Genomic DNA, 19,960 nt, shown 5'->3' on the forward strand with positions numbered 1-19,960 from the left:
ATAGCAATTCCCCGCCGTTGGACCCGTGTCACCTCTGTCACTGTCAAGTTTAACCTACCCCCGTTTTATAGCTATTTGGCGTCGGCGCACTAATTCATATATATATATATATATATATATATATATATATATATATATATATATATATATATATATATATATATTATTTTTTTTTTTTTTCGCACGAAGGGGAAAAATACGTCTTAGCCACACGATGGAAAAGAACATCTGCTATCAGCAACGAAGGAGAAAAGAAGTCGTCTACGACGATTGCGTTCTCGAGGACTCCTTGTTCCAAGGTGATTGGCACATCGAGGAGCACGTGGATTACGAGATGCCGCTCAGAGGGCAACGAGCCTGTGCTGAGCGTGTCTCGAAGCCGCGCACGACAAACTTGGATCGAATTTCGAAGACCACCAAGGAATTGTTGGAAAGAAGAAGAGCTTTGAGGCCTGATCCAAATGCATCGCACGTTGAGCGGTTAGTAGCAAACAATAGCTGCAGAAAAGCGATGCAGGAGGATCTTTAGAAATACAGGAAGAAGAAGATTCTGGAAGCAGCACAAAGAAGAACAAGTCTGAAGAAGTGCCGCAGGGATCTCCGCGAATATAATATTCCGCTAGCAACCTTGCTGAGCGAAGACGGGACTCGCACGTCTTCTCGTCGTGAGATGGAAATCATTACGGAGAGGTTCTACTCGAACCTTTTCCGTTCATCAATTCCTGTGTCAAGCCCGATCATCCCCACTAGCGAAGCTCCACCACGGATTCTCCCTTCGGAAGTACGAGTCGCTATCAAGAGCATGAAAGCCTACCTTCAGAAAGAAAGGATCCCAGACCAGTGGAAGACCTCGCGAACCGTTCTTATCCATAAGAAAAGTGACCGAGAGGACCTTCGGAACTACCGTCCGATATGCTTGTTGAGCGTGTTATACAAAGTATTTACCAAGATCATCCTCACCCGCATATCTAGGACGCTGGATGAAGCCCAGCCTCAAGAACAAGCTGGATTCCGCAAAGGGTTCAGCTGCTTGGACCACATCCAGACCGTGTCGAGGGTCATAGAGGTTTGCCGGGAATACCGCCTGCCCTTTGTTCTATCCTTCGTCGACTATGAGAAAGCCTTTGACAGCGTGAAACGAATGCAATACTGTCAGCGCTGGTCGACCAAGGTGTGGACGCGTCGTATGTGAGGACATTAGCCAACTGTTACGATCGATGCACGACTAGGATACAGCTTTTCCAACGCCCTCTCACCATACCCATTGGAAAGGGGGTACGAGAAGGCGATACTATATCGCCGAAGCTGTTCACAACTGCATTGCAATGGATAATGAAATCACTATCCAGGGCAGAAAGGGGCATACGTGTTGATGGAAGATTTCTTTCGAACCTTCGTTTCGCGGACGACATCGTTCTCTTTTCGAGCAGTACCAATGAAGCAGAAACGGTGCTCAACGAATTGAACGAAGCAGGGAAGAGAATAGGACTACGAATAAACAGAAAGAAGACACAGTTCATGAAGAACGCCTACTGCGAGGACGAAGGAGTACAACTTGAAGGCTCCCAAATCGTGGAAACTCCGTCATACGTATACCTTGGACGTTCAATGAACATGGAAAACGACTTGGAGGAAGAACTAAATAGAAGAATGAGAGCAGCATGGGCAACATTCGCAGCCGTCAGGGAAGCTACGGACCAACTGACGGACCAAGATCTTCGTGCCCATCTGTTCGACTCGACAGTCCTTCCAGCGCTGTGTTACGCAGCGAAGACGTGGGCAGACACCGCGGCCACGTCTAGGAAGCTACTTACTACCCACAGAGCCCTTGAGAGATGTCTCCTGAAGTTTAACCGGCGCACACAACACCTAGCCGGTCTTCGTAGCTCCGACTTAAGAGGAATTTCCCGTCTTCGCGACCCAGCGGAATATGTATCGAAAGCAAAACATAGATGGCCGGTCACATCATGAGAAGAATCGACGATAGATGGACTAAAAGAACGCTTGAGTGGATCCCAAGGGACGCTAAACGCCCCCGAGGGAGACCGCCAACGAGATGGGGTGACGTGTTCGCTACACGGATGGACCAGCTGAGGGCTCAGCTGGATACGGCTCAAGGACCTCGTCAACGTCACTCACGAAGCTTGAGAACATCTTGGATGACAATGGCGAGGGAACGAAACGAGTGGAAGAGATGCTGGTGCCCGCACGTCCAGTGAAGACGGGCCATCTAAGTATCTAAGTAAGTAAGTAAGTATCTAATAGTACCGCTAGCGTTAGAGAACTTTCAACTTTCTTTCTAACTCTCTTTAGATTTTCGAACAATTAATACTGAAGTGTACTTCGTTTCTCGAATCTCAGATTTTCTTCACTTCGAAAGAAAAGATCAAGTTTCCTGTTCTCTTGAGCAGCCTCGTTGTCGACCATCGTCCAGGAAGACCATCGTACATACATATACGTATGTATATATATATATATATATATATATATGTATATATATATACATATATATACATATATATACATATATATACATGTATATATATGTATATATATATATATATATATACCAGTCTGAACGTCCGGCCAAAGCCGGACTTCAGACTTCCTGTTGTGGTGTTTCCTTTGCTCGCCATCACTGTTCAATTAAAATTAATAATAGTTCAATCAATTCGCGTCATTTCTACATTTGAAGAACATTCAAACTTCAGCTTCAAACTCTCCTTCGACACCAACATAATTTAGACACTTTTTGAAAGCATTACCCTAAGTAGGGTTTTTTTTCCTGTTTTCTCCCCAACAGCTATCACACAATGATGTTTGTGAACAACATCATTGTACTGATAAAGATAAAGGTCCAACGTCAGATCACGAAAACCGCTTGCTACTATTTAAGCAGCCGGTTTCATTCTTGTTTTCGCTTTGTGAGGAAGGCATGTTACCAATCTGAGGCAAACGTGCAAGGAAATAGAGATGCTGAGGAGTCAAAAGTGAAGCGCCTTGTTGCGCCGGTGCACCAACCCGACGCCGGTGGACCCGTCGCACCCCATTTTATGGATATCTCTTGCCGGCGCACCAACCCGACGCTGTGGGATCCGTCGCACCTACCTTTTCGAATTTCATGACTGACACACGCACACACGTACACGTGACAGAATAAGCCCGTAATTATATATCATGATATATAATTACAAGTCTGGTACCAATTTATCGAGCGCGGAGTGAAAGGCTTGGTGAGCATTAAGGCGGATTCGAAGCTCCGATCGATCGCGCAGGAAGCGGAACCTCTAAGCGCTACACTAATAAGAAAACAGTAAAACAAGCCAAAGAAACCTTCATGTAGAGCTGTGTAGTGTTCATTCCCAAGACGGTATGACCCAAATGAGAAAGCATATTGCAACCAGCGATGATGCGGCAGAACGGAGGCATCTTGGACAGCTCCTAGATAACGACCTCAAGGAATACGAGTACGAAGAAAGGGCGAAAAAGAAGACAAAAGACACAGAGGAACGAACTTGAATTTGAGCCTTCCATTTGACGTCATCCGAAAGGTCGACGTTAGTACCAAATTTCAGCATCTTCAAAGGCATCGCGCAATCGTCGCCATTTACACCTGTTTGTCATATCTCACACGAACATAAGACAAGGAGGAAATAGTTCGAGTTGAAAACCTCGTCTTCTCTTGACTCCTGCAGACTCAGCAACTTGTTGTGCGTACTTAGCACCAGCAGAACGCAACTTTTCTGCCTCTTCTTAAAAAAAAAAAACTACCGACTTTTGTTCAAAAATTTGTTCAGTCTTCATAATGGAAAAACTTGGAACAGCATGTGAAAGACAACCATAGAACTAAAGTATCAAAGTGAGGTAAAAAAAAAAAGCGGACGACTAGAAACGGATTTTAATGCTAAGCCTACAGCTTCGAGCAGAAAACAAACTTAAAGACAGTCAGGTGAGGGAACCGCACGCATGCGTCAATAATTTTGATATATCTTAATAGCTCCAAGATCTTAAATATGTAGACTCGAAATACGGAGGGCAAAACTGGATCGTTTTCCATCTACTACCAAAAAAGTCCAAAAATGAAAGAAGTACAGAGGAATTTCTCGTAATTACAAAAACTTTGTATTAAATGTTATTGTGCAACCTACGGTATATCTGAGACATAGTTTCTGCGGTATGTACAAACTTTCCGGCCCTGAAAGGGCTTTGCACGCTGCTTCCGATATGCGTTACCCTCGCTGGAACGTCTTCAAAGAGATGATGAGATCGACTGACTCAGAAAGAAAGAAATGAAAAGAATGAAATGAAATGAATGCTTTTATTCTTTTTGCAGCTAATGCGATTTAGCATGCGATGTTCAGAAAGGTTTCAGATAGCGATCAGTTTCATGAGAACATTCGCCTATCTCGCTTCAAAAAAAAATATTTGGAGGTTTTTTTTTCAAAACAGGTAAGACATACAAGGAAAACATGAAAATACAAACACAGGTTTCTAACTTCACAATTACCAAGTAACAGCTCTTATTTGTTGCTTGCACATACTGTTTCATTTAACGAGAGTGACAAGAGATGAAAAGATTAAGCCTCTCAAAAGACGAGTGGATAAAGATCAACTAGGGAGGTAGTGGGAGCGACAACTTCCGAAGGTTTTTTTTTATAATACTGCGTGACATTTTTTGTCACCACCACAAAAGGTTCAACTGCGCACGAAGATGTTGATTGAGGGCACTGATTTGTCTGGCAATTATCGGATCGCATCAAGGAATCATACAGATGGAGAACGTCCAAGATTTCGCTCCACTTTAACTTCGACACGCAAACAACAATAATTTAGTAGAACTAGATGTCTGTCGTAAAAACTAATCATGTGCATTATTTATACACCAGCCAGAACGTCCGGCTAAAGCCGGACTTCAGGCTTGTTTTGGTGTTCGCTTCGTTCGCCTTCACTGATCAGTAAGAAATAACAAAAATAACAGTAGCGACATTTTCTGGAATATTAGAATTGTTTTTTTCTATCAACGCTTTCTTCAATTTTTTTCACCCGAAAATTTAAGCGTAGATGAAATATTTTATGGTTTCTCCTTAAACGCTCAGTTCTATATTTGGAGAGCCATCCAGCTTAATTTTACATCTATGTTTCTCTCAAACCTCCACAATTTGGAAACATTCGAAGTATGAGTCTCCTCCGTTCTCAACTATTAGCAAAAAATGATGTGCTAACATGGAACGACGTGAATATCACTATCGTAGTGATAAAAATAAAGTTCTACGTCATCTCGCGTAAACTGTTGGCTACTACGTATTGTATTTAGTCAGCCGTTCGCACGCATGTTTCCTCTTTTTGAAAAAAGGATGTTAGCAGCATCAAGGACATGCTGGGAAATAGATGTGCGAAGGAACCATAGAAACCCATTATACCGCCTTAGAACTCCCGCGTGCCAATCCGACACAGTGGAACCGGTCCCTCTCCACTCTATAGCTTCCTGGCACCGGCGCACCATTTCAACCCAGTGGGACCCGTCCCACCCCTTTTACAGCAACCTGACTCCGAGGCACGAAGTCAACGCTGTAGGACCCGTCCCACCCCATTTTACGGCTATCTGGCTCCGGGGCGCCAAACCGACGCCATGGTATCCGTCTCCCTCTTTTTAGAATTGCTTGACTAAGACACACACATATAGAGATGCCCTCACGTGACAGAATACGCCCGTTATTATATAGCATAATAGTTTACAAGTTTGGAAGTATACATTCACATAAAGTTTACATATCCTCACTTACGTATGAGAGAAACCAACTTGCCTTATCAAAGCCAACATACATACCTGTACAGTTTGGTACAATGGTGAAGAGGTAGAACGCTCGCTTATCAGGACCTACTCGTGACATACAGACAGACAAACAAACAAACAAACAAACAAACACGGACTAGGCGCGTTATTATATATCATGATAATGATAATGAAGATTACACGCATAGAATTCAAAGAATGTCAGCACTATGGGTTTTCTCCGGTTTTCTGTAATTCTGGAACACTTCCAATACGAATCAGTCGCGGGGTGCAGGTTGAGAAACATGGTAAGTAAAACCAAGAGAAATATGTAAACACGTGTGTGTCTCTCTGCATCCATCGAAGTGAATGTGGAGATGAAAGGAAACTTAGCAAAACATTTGCAAGCATTTACTCTACCTTTTAAGGAATGTTTGAACGTTTCGGCCTGATACTGAGCGTACTTCAATACCGTGGTGAAAGATCGGGTGCTCATACATTCCCAGGTAGGCTGGCCCAAATGGTCGACGTTCATACTGCAAGGCATCCTATACTGGGTTCGAACCTATAAAAGCACAGACTTTTCAGACTTCTATTTCACTTCTTCAATAGAGACTCATAAAAATAGAGATCGGATTAAACTACGTCTTTAATATCCATACCTCAACTTCGTGATCTGGCGCTACTTCCAAGAGCGTTTTTGTTGAGAACAAGCTCAGATCCATTTTAAGGACACCCGTAAGCCCGCGAATAAGCGCCAGTGGGGCGCTTTCGCAAAATCTGGAACAATTACAAATCCAGATGCTAAACATGAATTCAAAAAAGTACTTTCAGCACTTCTGTATGAGCACAAAACACGTTACATGGACAACAGGTGAAACGATGGGAGAGTACTCTTCTGAAATCCAATCCAATTTTGTTTCCTCACTCTTAGTCATAATTAAGATGAAGATATAGTTATCGGCGCTTGTGCTGCACATACCATAACGACATGAAATGATTTGAGCCAGAGCAGGGTATGTTCAGCAGATGACGTACAACAATGTGAAAGGAAGGAAATCCACTACGTTTAGGATGTACTGACGGGTGCGGAACTGATCTTGAAGGCGCTGAGGAGTGTCATCGTGAAGGTACTCGTGCAGGCAAGAGAAAACATTGTCTCCCTTTTGCCGCACCTTTTATCTGCAATGTAAGACAACAGTTGCAATCCACACCTTTCGAAGATTATTTCTTTGCCTATTAGACATGTTTTGAAAAGATTGCGAAGAACTCACTAGAAACAGAAATTTACTTAATCTTAACGTAGTCCAGCAATTGTTCTGGTTATATGCCTGTTTATCCAATAATACAGCTTCCACCCAACCTCCCAACTTCGCCACAGCGATTTCTCGAGATATAACTAAGATCAAAAAGTACTAAGACTTTTCAATTTAAAATTCCGAGGTTTATCCAAATGCATTTTTTATATTGACGCAATCTTTACTGGCATCTGTGTCAAATTTCATGACAGGAACGTCAGTTGCTAGTGAGTTACGCTTGTGGACGTTCATTCTTCGATTTTTAACATGAGTGAAAATAGTCAGCAAAGAAGTTAGAAGAACAAAGAATATTATTTGAGCGTTCTGTGTCGTTTATGTGAAGCAATACGCCTCAAAAAGCCAGATTTATGGGCAAACAACTCTTGGTTTTGCGACTTTTTCATCGAAACTCCACTCATATTGCTCTGCAACCTTCGCATTCAGCTGATTTCGCTCCGTTTGATTTTATTTCTCTGTTCCTGAAACACAAAAGTACCCACTTCGAAGTCATCGTTCTGACTCGCTAAAGAGATAGAAGCGGAAAGGTGCTTAAGACCATCCCGGAAATCGAGTATAACAAATTTCGAAGATTGGAAGAAGTGTTTGTATAAGTGTATTGCTGGCGAAGGGGAGTACTTTGAAGGAGATGAAACAAATCTTGGAGAATAATATACCGTATCTGTTTCATCTGAAAAGAACACGGATTACAGTAATATCCTCACCAACGCGGGCGAAACAACTTGCTCTTGAGAAAAAGAGAAGCCGCCACAACACATAGAGCGACTATCAATGAGAACGAGTTGTAATTAACGCATATTAATATTTTTTATTTAAAATAAGATGTTAGGTTGAGAAGTAAGCTATGACCTTTTTCACGAGCAATTCTCCACAATTTTCGGATTGTTTACAATACAAACAGTTCTCTAACGTTTTATGAAAAGGAACTAATTTCAGGTCACGTTAATAGATTGTCCGAAGAAGTCGCCAATTTTCCACCTTACATATACGGCAAGTTTTAGTTTTGTATTGTAGTTCACAATGTAATTGTGACAATAAACGATAACGATAATAACATCAATCCATTCGGAGAGGAAACCACCAAAGAAGGTGCAGTGTGAAGAGAAATGGGAAGTTCCCGGTATTCGTAAAGTTCAAGTTATTATTAACCAATCTCGACAATAACGAGCACGGAAGACTGTATTTGCAGCCGGCAAAGACGAATTGAGAAGATTAGTTGAAGTAATTCCAAATAACACGAGCCGAGAGATTGCAGATGAAATGGAATCAAGGAAGACAACGATTTCTGAGAATATGAAAATAAAGCAGTCGAAGAATATTAGAAAATTTGTGCTGTGGGGCGAAAACAACAAAAATGGTCGTCCTGAGGCGTCTGGACTTTTGCTTAAAAATCGCACTGTTTCAAAATCGGGTTGTAACGCACAACCAAAAGTGCATTCTCTAAGACAACCGGCGATAATCAGTCAGGATTTTGGGGGCATGGCTAAAGAGAGTTCCATTTATTTTCGAGCAGGCGTCTGATCATGCCTTGCCTGAGCAATAAGCGATGGAAAATATGCTTAGGAGACCGTCGTTGTTGCCTATATTGTTGACTCTGCCTACCTACTGCCGATCATAAATTGTATTACGGGTGCATTGAAAAAGATCGATATTCATCACTAATCATGGAACTTTTTTTAAAGGTACGCTATGATATGGTTCACGAGCAAATAAATTGTTTTGGAAACCAGACAGTGGCATTTCTTAAATAATAATATTTCTACTCAAGTTTTTATGGGAAAATTTCTTGGAAATATAGAGAAGAAATATTATGAGGTTCTCAAAAATTTTTAACCGCACCAGAAGCAAAGAAAACTTTTATGTGAAAAATGAGGAAAACATGCTATAAGCTTCAATTTACGTATATGGAAATCATAGTTGAAAAAAGGGAACATTCCTCTCTTCAAAAGCGAGGGGGATGAAGATTAACGATATTTTATAAGCTCCAAACTTTTCGTAGCTTAAGTTGTCTCCATGTGAAACTAAAGTAAAATATTAATAGTAATGTATGTAGACGACCATTTCACTTAACATGTCGATTAGTGTTAAGAACATTGTTTTAAATGTCATGAACATATTCACTTTCTATTCACATGTCTCATTCGCCTTTACTAACCTACTGTACACAAGCTAGTAAGTTGTATCCTTTTATTTGCTTTTGTAATTTCGGCAGCTCTCATTATGTATTCTTCTTTCTATATTTATATATTTCCATGTATCCATATATCCACGTAATTGTCACTTCACACTTCACAATTATGGATGTGTTCGCCCGCGGCACTGGCAATTTGAACCAGAAAAAGCATCTTAGAAGGAAGTTGCGTCGTCAACTGCAACAAGACCGCGATGAGCGGAAATCGAGAGCGAAGGAGTTTGAAAAGGCGTAGGAGGACAAGAACCCGCAGAAAGCCTATGCTTTATTCAAGCAGTATAGCGACAAAATGAAAAGATGTTCTAACGTCCTTAACACTGTCACTGCTAATGGAGTTGCTGTCGGTGAAATAACCCTTCCAACTTGAAGGGACCACTTCAAGACCTTGCTGAAACGGCAAGCGCCATCAGCTCCTGATCTCGAGCACGTTCATAAGCCGACATAAGAGGTTGACGAGGAACCACCGACCAAGTCGGAGTTTCCGGTCTCTGTCTAAAAGATGAAAATGGAAAATCAGGTGGAGACGACAGAATTAGCGCGGGAATGTTAAAATATCTCCCTCCGTCTGGGATTCGTGAAATGACAAAGATTATCCGTTCAATATAGATAGACGAAAGGATACCTGACTGCCTTGTGGAGACACGCTCTCATAATTCCCCTCCACGGGAAGTTACCATTCACGGATCCTAGGAACCATCGAGGAACTTCATTGCTACGTTACGTATTATGAAGGAAGTTTTTGGAGGAGATTATCCCGGTCCGACTTATTAGATATCGCGAAGAAACAATGCGCGACGAGCAAGATGGCTTTTGTCCTGGACGATCTACGATTGACCAGCTGTACATCGTTAGGAGAAAGATCGAAATCTGGAAGCGGTACTCGAAGCCGATGTAACTAGCCTTACGGGACTAGGAAAGGAACTAGGACTTTGAAGCCGCTTTCGACTCTGCTCATCAAGGCTGTTTTCTCAACGCGCACCGCCCTGATGGAGTACCAGGAAAATTTGTTCGCTTGCTTGGTGACATGAATCAACGAACAACTGCTGCAGTTCGAACACCAGCCAAGTATACAAAAGCATTCGAGGTGGTAACTAGAGTAAGACAATAGGCAGTGGCAGGACCCTTCGTGTCCAACTTCGCTATCGACGACATCATGCGAAGAACAATCGATCAATGTCCTACCGACATCGTCCCAGCATTATCAGGGTGCCCCTTGACTGGTCTCGCGTACGCCGTGGATGTTGTTATGTTCGCGGAAAGTACTACGAAACTCCAACATGTTGTCAACTTTATATCGAAGTTGGCTGCAGCCTATGGATTACGTGTACGCCCTGATAAATGCAAGATGTGATGTGGATCTCTTCGAGACCTCAAATGGGAATCAGGGTGGACGGACAACCAATTTAACTCGTCGATGAGTTGTTACCTGGGTTGTATGCTGAAGAACAGCGGCAGCTACAAGAAAGATATTCAGCAAAGAGCGCGCTAAGGCCGTTTCCACATTCAACTCCTCAACGAAATGCCTGTGGTCGACCTCATCACCGACGAAGTCAAGCTACGAGTCTACCTATCCACAATTCTTCCTATCCTGATATATGAATCGGAGATTTGGGCAGCGCCGTCTACATTGATGGAGACGCTTGATTGCACGGAGAGAAAGCTGCTTAGACGACTGCTTGGCCTACGCTATGCCACAATGAAGATCTTTACGCAGAAATTGATGTGGTACACCGGCGGATGACACGTGGAAGACATCAACATCTTGCACCGCCATCGAAAGTGGCTAAAGTAAATCGTCTTCGCTTCTTTGGTCATATATTAAGGAGACTGGCAGATCGCCTTGTTCAACGAGTTCTGAGGAGTTCGTCGGGTTCGAGCTGGAAGAAGCCACCTGGCCGAAAACGGAAGTTCTGGACTGAGGTGGTGAAAGAGGAGCTGAGGACACTCGGCGTGGATAGGCAGTTCAGGCGAGACGTAAGGTTTCGCAGAATATGGAATAGCGACGAATGGATTGATTCTGTGCAAGCTCTCGCAGAAGATCGAGAAGCTTGGGCAGAGCTGTGTTCAAGGACGGCACACCTCAGCGAACATGCAGGTAATCGCGTCAGGCGATGACATCAGCCCGCCGATTAGGTCAAGTCAAACACCTACCTGCCTAAACACCTCACGACAAACGCTACAAAAATTCCACAACCTTATACAAAACTCTGCCTCACTCAACTTACTCGCCTGAATTTTCGCCCACCAAATACTACCTGTTCAGCATCTGAACAAGTTCCAGTGGGAACAGTGCCCTAAAATCGGACCTGGGACGAAATTCTCTTAAATGGTATGATGGCTACAGAACCCCAATTATTCCTACACTTAATAAATAAGCTTGTGCAACAGAAACAAAAAACCGCTTTTATTTGGTAAGAAGTTAATTCCAATAATTATTGCTTCGATTTAAAAACTCCACATCTCCAAAGTAATTTCCCCCACCATAGTGGTGTGAAAGTGACTCTGGGTTCCCAAATCGACACGAACAATAGTCGCCATGGATATTTTTTTTTCAAATTTTGCACTTATAACTTAACTGAGAATCCTCAGCCTCCTGCATACATGCTCCTTTCGATGCTGCAGAGCGCATCATATTCCATGAATTTGTTCTGCATTAGACTGAGAGCAGAAAGAACGACTTTTTACAACCGATAGGCTGTCACCTCATCCTTCGTTTCCTCCCTTTATTGTAAAACTACAAATATCATCCATCAACTGTCACTCAAAAACTTCAGAAGTTCATCGAACGGAGATGAGCACGTTTTATGAGAAGCTCAACTATGTCCTTTTACAAGTTCGTTGTTAGAGATTAGTACACCGTATTAGGAAGGACCGTAAAAAAAATACAGAGCTCGGAACAGGTAACCAGAATGAATCTCTTCTCCGAAATTCCTTTATCGTGAAGAAAGACTATTGTATAATACATGCTCCTTTCGATGCTGCAGAATACGTAGAGCAAAGAACTTGGTTATCGAATTAGCAACATGGCCGCATTGGGAAACAGTTCATACTCGAAAGTCACAAAAATCGGGCATGACTTCTTCCACGAAAATAAATGTAAAGAAAATACGAATAATAAAAATCAATGGAATTCGGGATATATTGTAAAGGAGAGATTAACACAAAACGTAGTCGCAATGTGCGACACAATCTTCAAGAAAAAAAAGAACTTATGTAATAATTACACCTGTAAGAAACATATTGCGATCTATACCTTTGTAGTTCAGGAGCTTGGGCATCCTTCCTTGATTCTACGACCACAAGTGGAGTCGGTCGAAGAAGGGCGGTATTCATTGAAGGAGGCGAGCACTAAATCTCAATCTGTAAGAAGAGCACAAGAAGAAAACAAATAGAAGAATTACCTCCAGCTTGAGATCAGGAGCATCTGGTGTCTGAGGTGAAGGGACTTTCTCACAGAAGATAGGTTTGAATTCAGAGGGACGATCGATTCTTCTTGAACACATTTCCATCAACTCCGACGAAGAAATGTCGAGTGGGACAAGTAGCGGAGATAGTAGGCTATAAAACCAGTTACGATAGAACCAATTCTTCACGTCTTTTATTCCTCGCTAAACTACAAAATTTTGAGATTTAGGTCAGAGGTAGTCTAGGCTCTACAAAGTTCCAAGACGAAAACATGGAAAACTATTGTTTTTGATCTCGATGAAGGATGCAAACAAGCAAATCCAATTTTGAGAGGTTTCTCTTAAGAAAAAAAGTCTGGATAATTTAGTTTGAAGGTTCGCGAGTGAACGTTCACAGATTCGATCCACAATTTAAAGAATGAAAAGAATCAGAAAGTCGGAATACTGAAAAACAACCTGAAAGCACTTGGTAATTCGTTTGAAGATCCAGTTGTTTCATTGCTTGGTTTAACACTCTTTTCATTATCCAATACTGAAAACATTGGGAACATAAACATCAAAATATGAGTTATTTAGTACATACAAATGTAAAGAAACAACTGACGGTTTTTAAGCATTGTTTCTGAAAGTAAACGCAACAACCCTCATTAACAACTATTAGGTTGTCTCAAAAGAAATGCTCCTTGCGTAACTGCCCTTGTTTCAAATTAATTCGATACTATTTTCAGCCAATACCAATAAGCATGCGATTCAAAAATTACCAAAAATTTCAAATCGGCAAGAGACACTGAGTGAGAAGCCCCTCAACTGCGGCTAGCAGCGCTTGGCTTGGTTATCAACGACGTCTAGGCGGCTACCGTGTGCCGCACCTCGGGCAAGAGGTACGCGCGAAAATCCGCCGACCGCTGCTGACACACACACACACACACACACACACACACACACACACACACACACACACACACACACACACACACACACACACACACACACACACACACACACACACACACACACACACACACACACACACACACACACACACACACACACACACACACACACACACACACACACACACACACACACACACACACACACACACACACACACACACACACACACACACACACACACACACACACACACACACACACACACACACACACACACACACACACACACACACACACACACACACACACACACACACACACACACACACACACACACACACACACACACACACACACACACACACACACACACACACACACACACACACACACACACACACACACACACACACACACACACACACACACACACACACACACACACACACACACACACACACACACACACACACACACACACACACACACACACACACACACACACACACACACACACACACACACACACACACACACACACACACACACACACACACACACACACACACACACACACACACACACACACACACACACACACACACACACACACACACACACACACACACACACACACACACACACACACACACACACACACACACACACACACACACACACACACATATTTTTAACTTTTTATAAATTCTTTAAACTCCTTAATTTGACTTTTTTTATCACTTTGTTTCTATATATTCTCTGTTTAAAATAAATACGACAGGTTGGGTGTATTAGTGACAAACAGAGAGCTCTGTATCTTCAAGATACGCCCCTAGGTACGGCACGTCTCTGCGAGGCGCGGGGAAATGGGCGGGAGTACGGTGTACGCGGAGCATCAGCGAGACGGAATACAAGAGGTGTGACAAGGCTACTGTGGCGATTATGACGCTGTCAGGAGACGCGCAATGCAATTATAGACGCTCATTAGCCTCATGGAGGCCGGGTGTAGCGCAGTTGGTAAGAGGTTTCTGTCCACACCATTGGTCGAAGACTGGAACCCGCAATGTGCTCACTCAGCCTTTCATCCCTGCGGGGTCCATAAATTTGTACTAGACTGGTCTAGGAGGATAACAACACTGACTTGACACATTCGCTATCCCCGCAACACGTTCGTAAAAATTGCGAATTGAAATGAAGGTGGTGGCCCATCCCAAGGGGATTGATAAATGCCAGACACTCTATCCTTTTATTTATTAGCCTCCTGGTTACGCGGCGGCACATCACATGAGCACTTCTTGACCGTTCCCTGCTGGAATAATTCTGGGGAGCACTAATCTTTTTTTTAAATGTATGTACGATGGACAATCAAAGATAAACGACCTCTTTGTTTGAACAATATCTATTCTGTAGGAGATTTCAATAACTTTTTTCTCTAGATGATCTCCTTTTATGATACATTTTTCCCAACGTTTTGGTAATTTCTTCATTCCGCTCTCGAAGAATGAAGTTGAACTTAATGGGTATCTGATGCAAGTATGTGAAAATCGAATGGGTTAAAGGCATCACTCCACGAATCTGAGGTGGTACGCATTTCAGGTGGAGTATTCGTATACGGGATAGTAAATTATGGAGAGGGGGTGATTCCGTCCATTTCTTCCATTTTGCGTAAAAAATGACCCAGAAGATATGGCTTCGGGCGTCCTGACGCACAAGGAGTTCGACTGGAGCGCGCCAGCCTTGTGCATGCACCGCATCTTTCGGGCCGTTTTTTTACGGCAATTAGGAAGAAATGGACGGAATCACCCCCTTCTCTATAATCTACTATCCCGTATACGAATACTCCACCTGAAATCCGTAACACCTCAGATTCGTAGTGTGATGCTTTTAACTTACTTGCGCTCACCTCGACCATCGAGTCTCCGTGGGAATTTGCGTCAAACGGACGGACGATTTTGAGCTTTATATGGTAATTATAATTGTAATTTATATAATGTAGTAGAAATCTACTATTATATGTTGAGTTATATGTTATATGTCAAATATTAGTATTATTAGTAATACTTAACCTCAGTATACAATAGGGAGCTGTCTGTAATAGGTTCGCTGCCTACAGGAGCGATCGGAGGTTCGAATCCGCCCTAATGTTCAAATAAAGCCTTTCATCCCTCCGGGGTCGATAAATATGCACCAAATATGGTACCAATTTATCGACCCCGGAAAGATGAAAGGGTAGCCTGGGAGGGTAAAAACACTGATTTGATCATCAGCTGGCCCCTGGAAGTCATTGCATATAGGATAACATGCGCTCCAAAAACTTCAGCGACTACGATTGGCAGTAAAAGGTGTTAGCGCATCCCAAGCCTACTGATACGGCAGTTACTTTGCTTTTTTTACCATTATACATAAAAGATGAACTACTGACGAAGTGATCCAACCACAAAGGTTTCCGCGAGCGCCGCCTTGAAATTTTTTTCTTCTGTGGAATAATTCAAATTTTATCACCTAAACTAAAGACGCCGAGCAGCAAGGTATGTGCTGTTTATCCGTATATAAGAGCAAAGGGATTAGTGCTGTGGAAGAAATTTAATATTCTCCACAATGTTTGAACCACACATGAGCATTTCCGACGGCGTGTAGAAAGGGCTCCAAAATCCTATACTGGGCCACTGTTAGGTTCATAAAATAACAAGTTTGCAATGCTTTTTTTCTTTTTCTAATCCTATTGTTCATTTGTGCAAGGACATCTGAACCGTTCCACATTTCCTTAGAGTGGATATCGTACATATAGTCGGTGTTGTACCGGATGACATGTTACGCCCTCAGCGAGCTGGCTCCTTTTGTCCTCACAGAACGTGGTGAGCTCTTTGGTGTTCATTTCTTCTTGTTATTTCATAGCTTTGTTTCTTTTTCGTGCAATGGTGCGCCTGTAAGATTACGCAGTCCTAATGAAGCCGTTTCCCATAAGCCTTGACGTTTGTTTTGCTTCCAAGGTGCCCCTATGATTTTAGCTTGAAGAGATTGGATTTCTCCTTCATCATCTCGTGTAACTGTGTACGGTTGATGTTTTCCTAGTAGTAGTCATGATAAAGTCCAAAATCTGCCTTAGAAGAACGCTATTCATGGATAATTACACGGAAAGTGGGGAAGTCTTTAAGGAAACGTCATCTCATCAGGAGAAACTATTAAACTATCGAAAAGGGGTAAAGGTAGATGTATTTATTGGTATTACGACTATGAAGAATGCTAATAGTCCGCGATAGGGCAGAAATTCTATCTCTACACCCTCTACACAATCTTGGAAGCACATTACAGAGAGAGGCCAGTGGACCTTCATCGAAGACTCGCTGCGTCACCTCAAAACAACTATTTTACGCCAACTGCACATTTATTCATGTAAAAATGTTCGGTTATACACTATGAGTTGCGGAAAGACAAACCAAAATCACCTTCTTCCTTCACATATACCTTCTTTGCAGTTGGTAAATGACCTCCATGCTTCACAATATCAAGATCGGATTCGTTGAAAACTGGTAGACTGATGCTACGATGCGCAGATATGAGGGATTCAGTAGATCCGTACTGGAAAGACTAAAAGTTGCAAAAAAAAGCCCGTGAAACCTAAAAGAAAAACAAAAAAAAGAGGAATTTGGTTATACTAAGTCTTCTGAAAGTGGAGAAAGGACTCACGATAGTGTCACGGTATCGCGTTTCCAAATGATCGAGTACCGATTTCTCTTGTTCATTTATTCGCTCCTTGTTCATTTGAAGCAGTCTCATCATTTGGAACTGGGTTGTCTCCAAAGGAGTAACCAGCGACTCCTAAAGAACAACGCATTTGAAATCAAATGCGTCCTCAAGATACTTCAACATATAAAAAAAAACTTAAAGGCATCATCCCACGAATCTGGGGTGGTATGGATTTCCGATGGCTAAAGACTATGCCGGGTCGTAGATTGGAGAAATGGGTGGGATAATGCTCATTTCTTCCTAATTGCCGTAAAAAAAACGCTCCGGAAGATGCGGCACGCGCACAAGGGTGGCACGCTCCAATAGGACTCGTGGTAAAAAAAACAGCGTCCTGGAACGCTTGAATTTCTATTGGAGCGCGCCACCATTGTGCACGTGTCGCATCTTCCGGGACGTTTTTTACGGCAATTAGGAAGAAATGAGCGCTATCCCACTCGTTTCTGCAATCTACGACTCGGTATAGTCTTTAGCCATCGGAAATCCATACCACCCAGGTTCGTGGGGTGATGCTTTTAAAGGCAAAATATCGCGAAATTGACGATGTTGGGACCTATTCACAAACAGATAGGGGAAGGAGTGTGGTTCACGAGTATGAGCAGAAATGAGAAAAAGGCGTGCATAATAACTACGTGTAGCTTCGTCTCAACGATGCAACTCACTATGCGATGGAGTGCAGCAAACTCTGCCGTAATCTAACAGCATCTGCAATCCAACTGATATCTGTCCCTTGCGCAAAATCGCAGAAGCGCTATGTACTACACTCGTTCTACTATAGTCAGATCAAAACGACCAGAAGCTCGAAGCAGTTGCGTAAACGACTGCGATCGAGCGTAGCAGCTAGAATCGAGAGTGTGAGCTACACTCCTGTCCTTCTGATCCTAACATCATCAGTTTCGTGATACACCTCCTTCAACGATACCTGAATACCCTCTAGAGGGGCAGCAAGTTCCCCCATCTTCCAGATAGGACTCCCGTCTCTGTATCGTTGTTGCTTCTGCTACAAAACAAATAGCAATGTTCATTTTTGATCAGATATTTTGATTCTGCTAAACGAACCAACGTATCACTGATCGGAAATTCTGCTTTCTTCCCCTTCCCCCCTCCCCAACTGCACATTTGAATCGGTACAACTGTCACTACTTGATGTCAATAATACTGATTAAAAGTGTTATTTATTGAGTTATCCCGGCAATATGTTCGAATTAGTCCACGAAATTAACATCTCGAAAAGCAAAAAAGATCAGCCATTTCAAATAGCATGAAAAATGAGCAGGAGAATCCGAACCATGCAGGTTCCACTCATCTGCTAGGATCTCATTCTCACCTCGTTCTAAAAATAATGGTAACGATAAGGATAATGATAATGATAATAATAATAATAACAATAATAACAATGATAATGATAATAATAATGATAATGGTAATAATAATAATGCTAATATTAACAATAATAATAATAATAATAATAATAATAATAATAATAATAATAATAATAATAATAATAATAATAATAATAATAATAACAATGGTAATAATAATAATAACTAATAGTGATGAAAATAAAAAATGATACTGACAAAAATAAAACTAATAGTAATAATAAGTAATGGGGCTGCGTATATGACTCTGGATTGCTACTTGCACGTGGTGGCCATGCTTTAACTAAACGCAATTAGGCGTTCGAGTGTACGCATTTGGAACGTACGAGCTGTATAACCTGCACTGTTATATGGCGAAAGATTCCCATATGAACGTTGCAAAAAGGTGCTGTCGTCCAGCACATCGCCAAAGCCCACAACCTGAAAGGTCGACTGCCTGAAGGGAGCATGGAATCTTTGGCAACAAAAAATTCGTTTCGTCAAGCTGAAGTGCCGAACATTGCCGAGTGAACTCCAACAAAGCGCCCTGTCCAGGCTTTGGCGATATCTCTGTGTGCTGCGCTGCAGGAAACACGCATCAGAGATCGATCCGTCTTCAGCATTGGAAACCACACTATCTGCTGCGGCGATGCAGATGAAAAAGGGATAGCACGAAGATGAGGAAAAGACGCCTTCTATGATTAACTCAGTGCGTTGATGTCTAAAATACACAGCCAGCAGGTAGGCATTTTCGGAATCAAATGCGAAAATGGGTCTTGAATAACAATGTGATGTGCTTGGGAAATGGTTTCATTCGGCGGAGCGCACGTCGAATAGCGGTACGCACGAGCAACGCAAGCGGAAGATGAGAACTATCAAACTTCAGCTCCATTACTTTCTGACCAGGAACATTCCTCAGTCAGATATCCGAAAATATAGAGCTGTTTGGGACGTGGCGTCCGACTCTGACAGTTTCAAGATACGGTTCCACAAGAGAAACCGACGAGTTCCTCTCCAATCGAAAATCCACATAGCAGGTCTGAAAGACGAAGAATTCTGAACCGAATTACGCCAACGTGTGTCTATTCATGTTAGAGTGCGCACCAGAAGCTTTGCGATGCGGACTCTTTCACAAAGCACATCCAAGACGCTGCAAGGGAAACGCACTCGGTTCTATTGCCGCGGAAGATCGCCTTTGCATCTGCAGAAACAAAATCCACGCACAATTATTGATGTATTCGCCCGCAGCACTGGCAATTTGAACCAGAAAAAGCA

At 42.4% G+C, this 19,960-nt stretch overlaps 2 protein-coding genes across 3 annotated transcripts in view; one reads left to right on the forward strand and one right to left on the reverse strand.

Annotated features, from left to right (window-relative positions):
• Window positions 1-214: 214 nt before the first annotated feature.
• On the forward strand, window positions 215-1,971 carry RB195_022555 (uncharacterized protein; the record flags this gene model as incomplete). Its single annotated transcript, XM_064209714.1, has 3 exons — window positions 215-480; window positions 538-1,066; window positions 1,132-1,971. 3 exons carry the CDS (start codon window positions 215-217, stop codon window positions 1,969-1,971), a joined length of 1,635 nt encoding a protein of 544 aa, XP_064065595.1.
• Window positions 1,972-2,073: 102 nt separating this feature from the next.
• Window positions 2,074-19,960, reverse strand: part of RB195_022556 (uncharacterized protein) — a gene marked incomplete at both ends in the record, with an annotated part of 28,520 nt that continues 10,633 nt past the window's right edge. For both annotated transcript variants that reach the window (XM_064209715.1, XM_064209716.1), the window contains 12 exons: window positions 2,074-2,238; window positions 3,334-3,441; window positions 3,516-3,613; window positions 3,672-3,752; window positions 6,194-6,338; window positions 6,436-6,553; window positions 12,534-12,628; window positions 12,682-12,838; window positions 13,141-13,216; window positions 17,027-17,159; window positions 17,268-17,399; window positions 18,247-18,324. In XM_064209715.1, the coding sequence (XP_064065596.1) occupies window positions 2,074-2,238; window positions 3,334-3,441; window positions 3,516-3,613; window positions 3,672-3,752; window positions 6,194-6,338; window positions 6,436-6,553; window positions 12,534-12,628; window positions 12,682-12,838; window positions 13,141-13,216; window positions 17,027-17,159; window positions 17,268-17,399; window positions 18,247-18,324 (1,386 nt within the window). The remainder of the gene's footprint in view (window positions 2,239-3,333; window positions 3,442-3,515; window positions 3,614-3,671; window positions 3,753-6,193; window positions 6,339-6,435; window positions 6,554-12,533; window positions 12,629-12,681; window positions 12,839-13,140; window positions 13,217-17,026; window positions 17,160-17,267; window positions 17,400-18,246; window positions 18,325-19,960) is intronic.

Source organism: Necator americanus, chromosome X (genome assembly GCF_031761385.1).
Source record: "Necator americanus strain Aroian chromosome X, whole genome shotgun sequence".
NCBI lineage: Eukaryota > Metazoa > Nematoda > Chromadorea > Rhabditida > Ancylostomatidae > Necator > Necator americanus.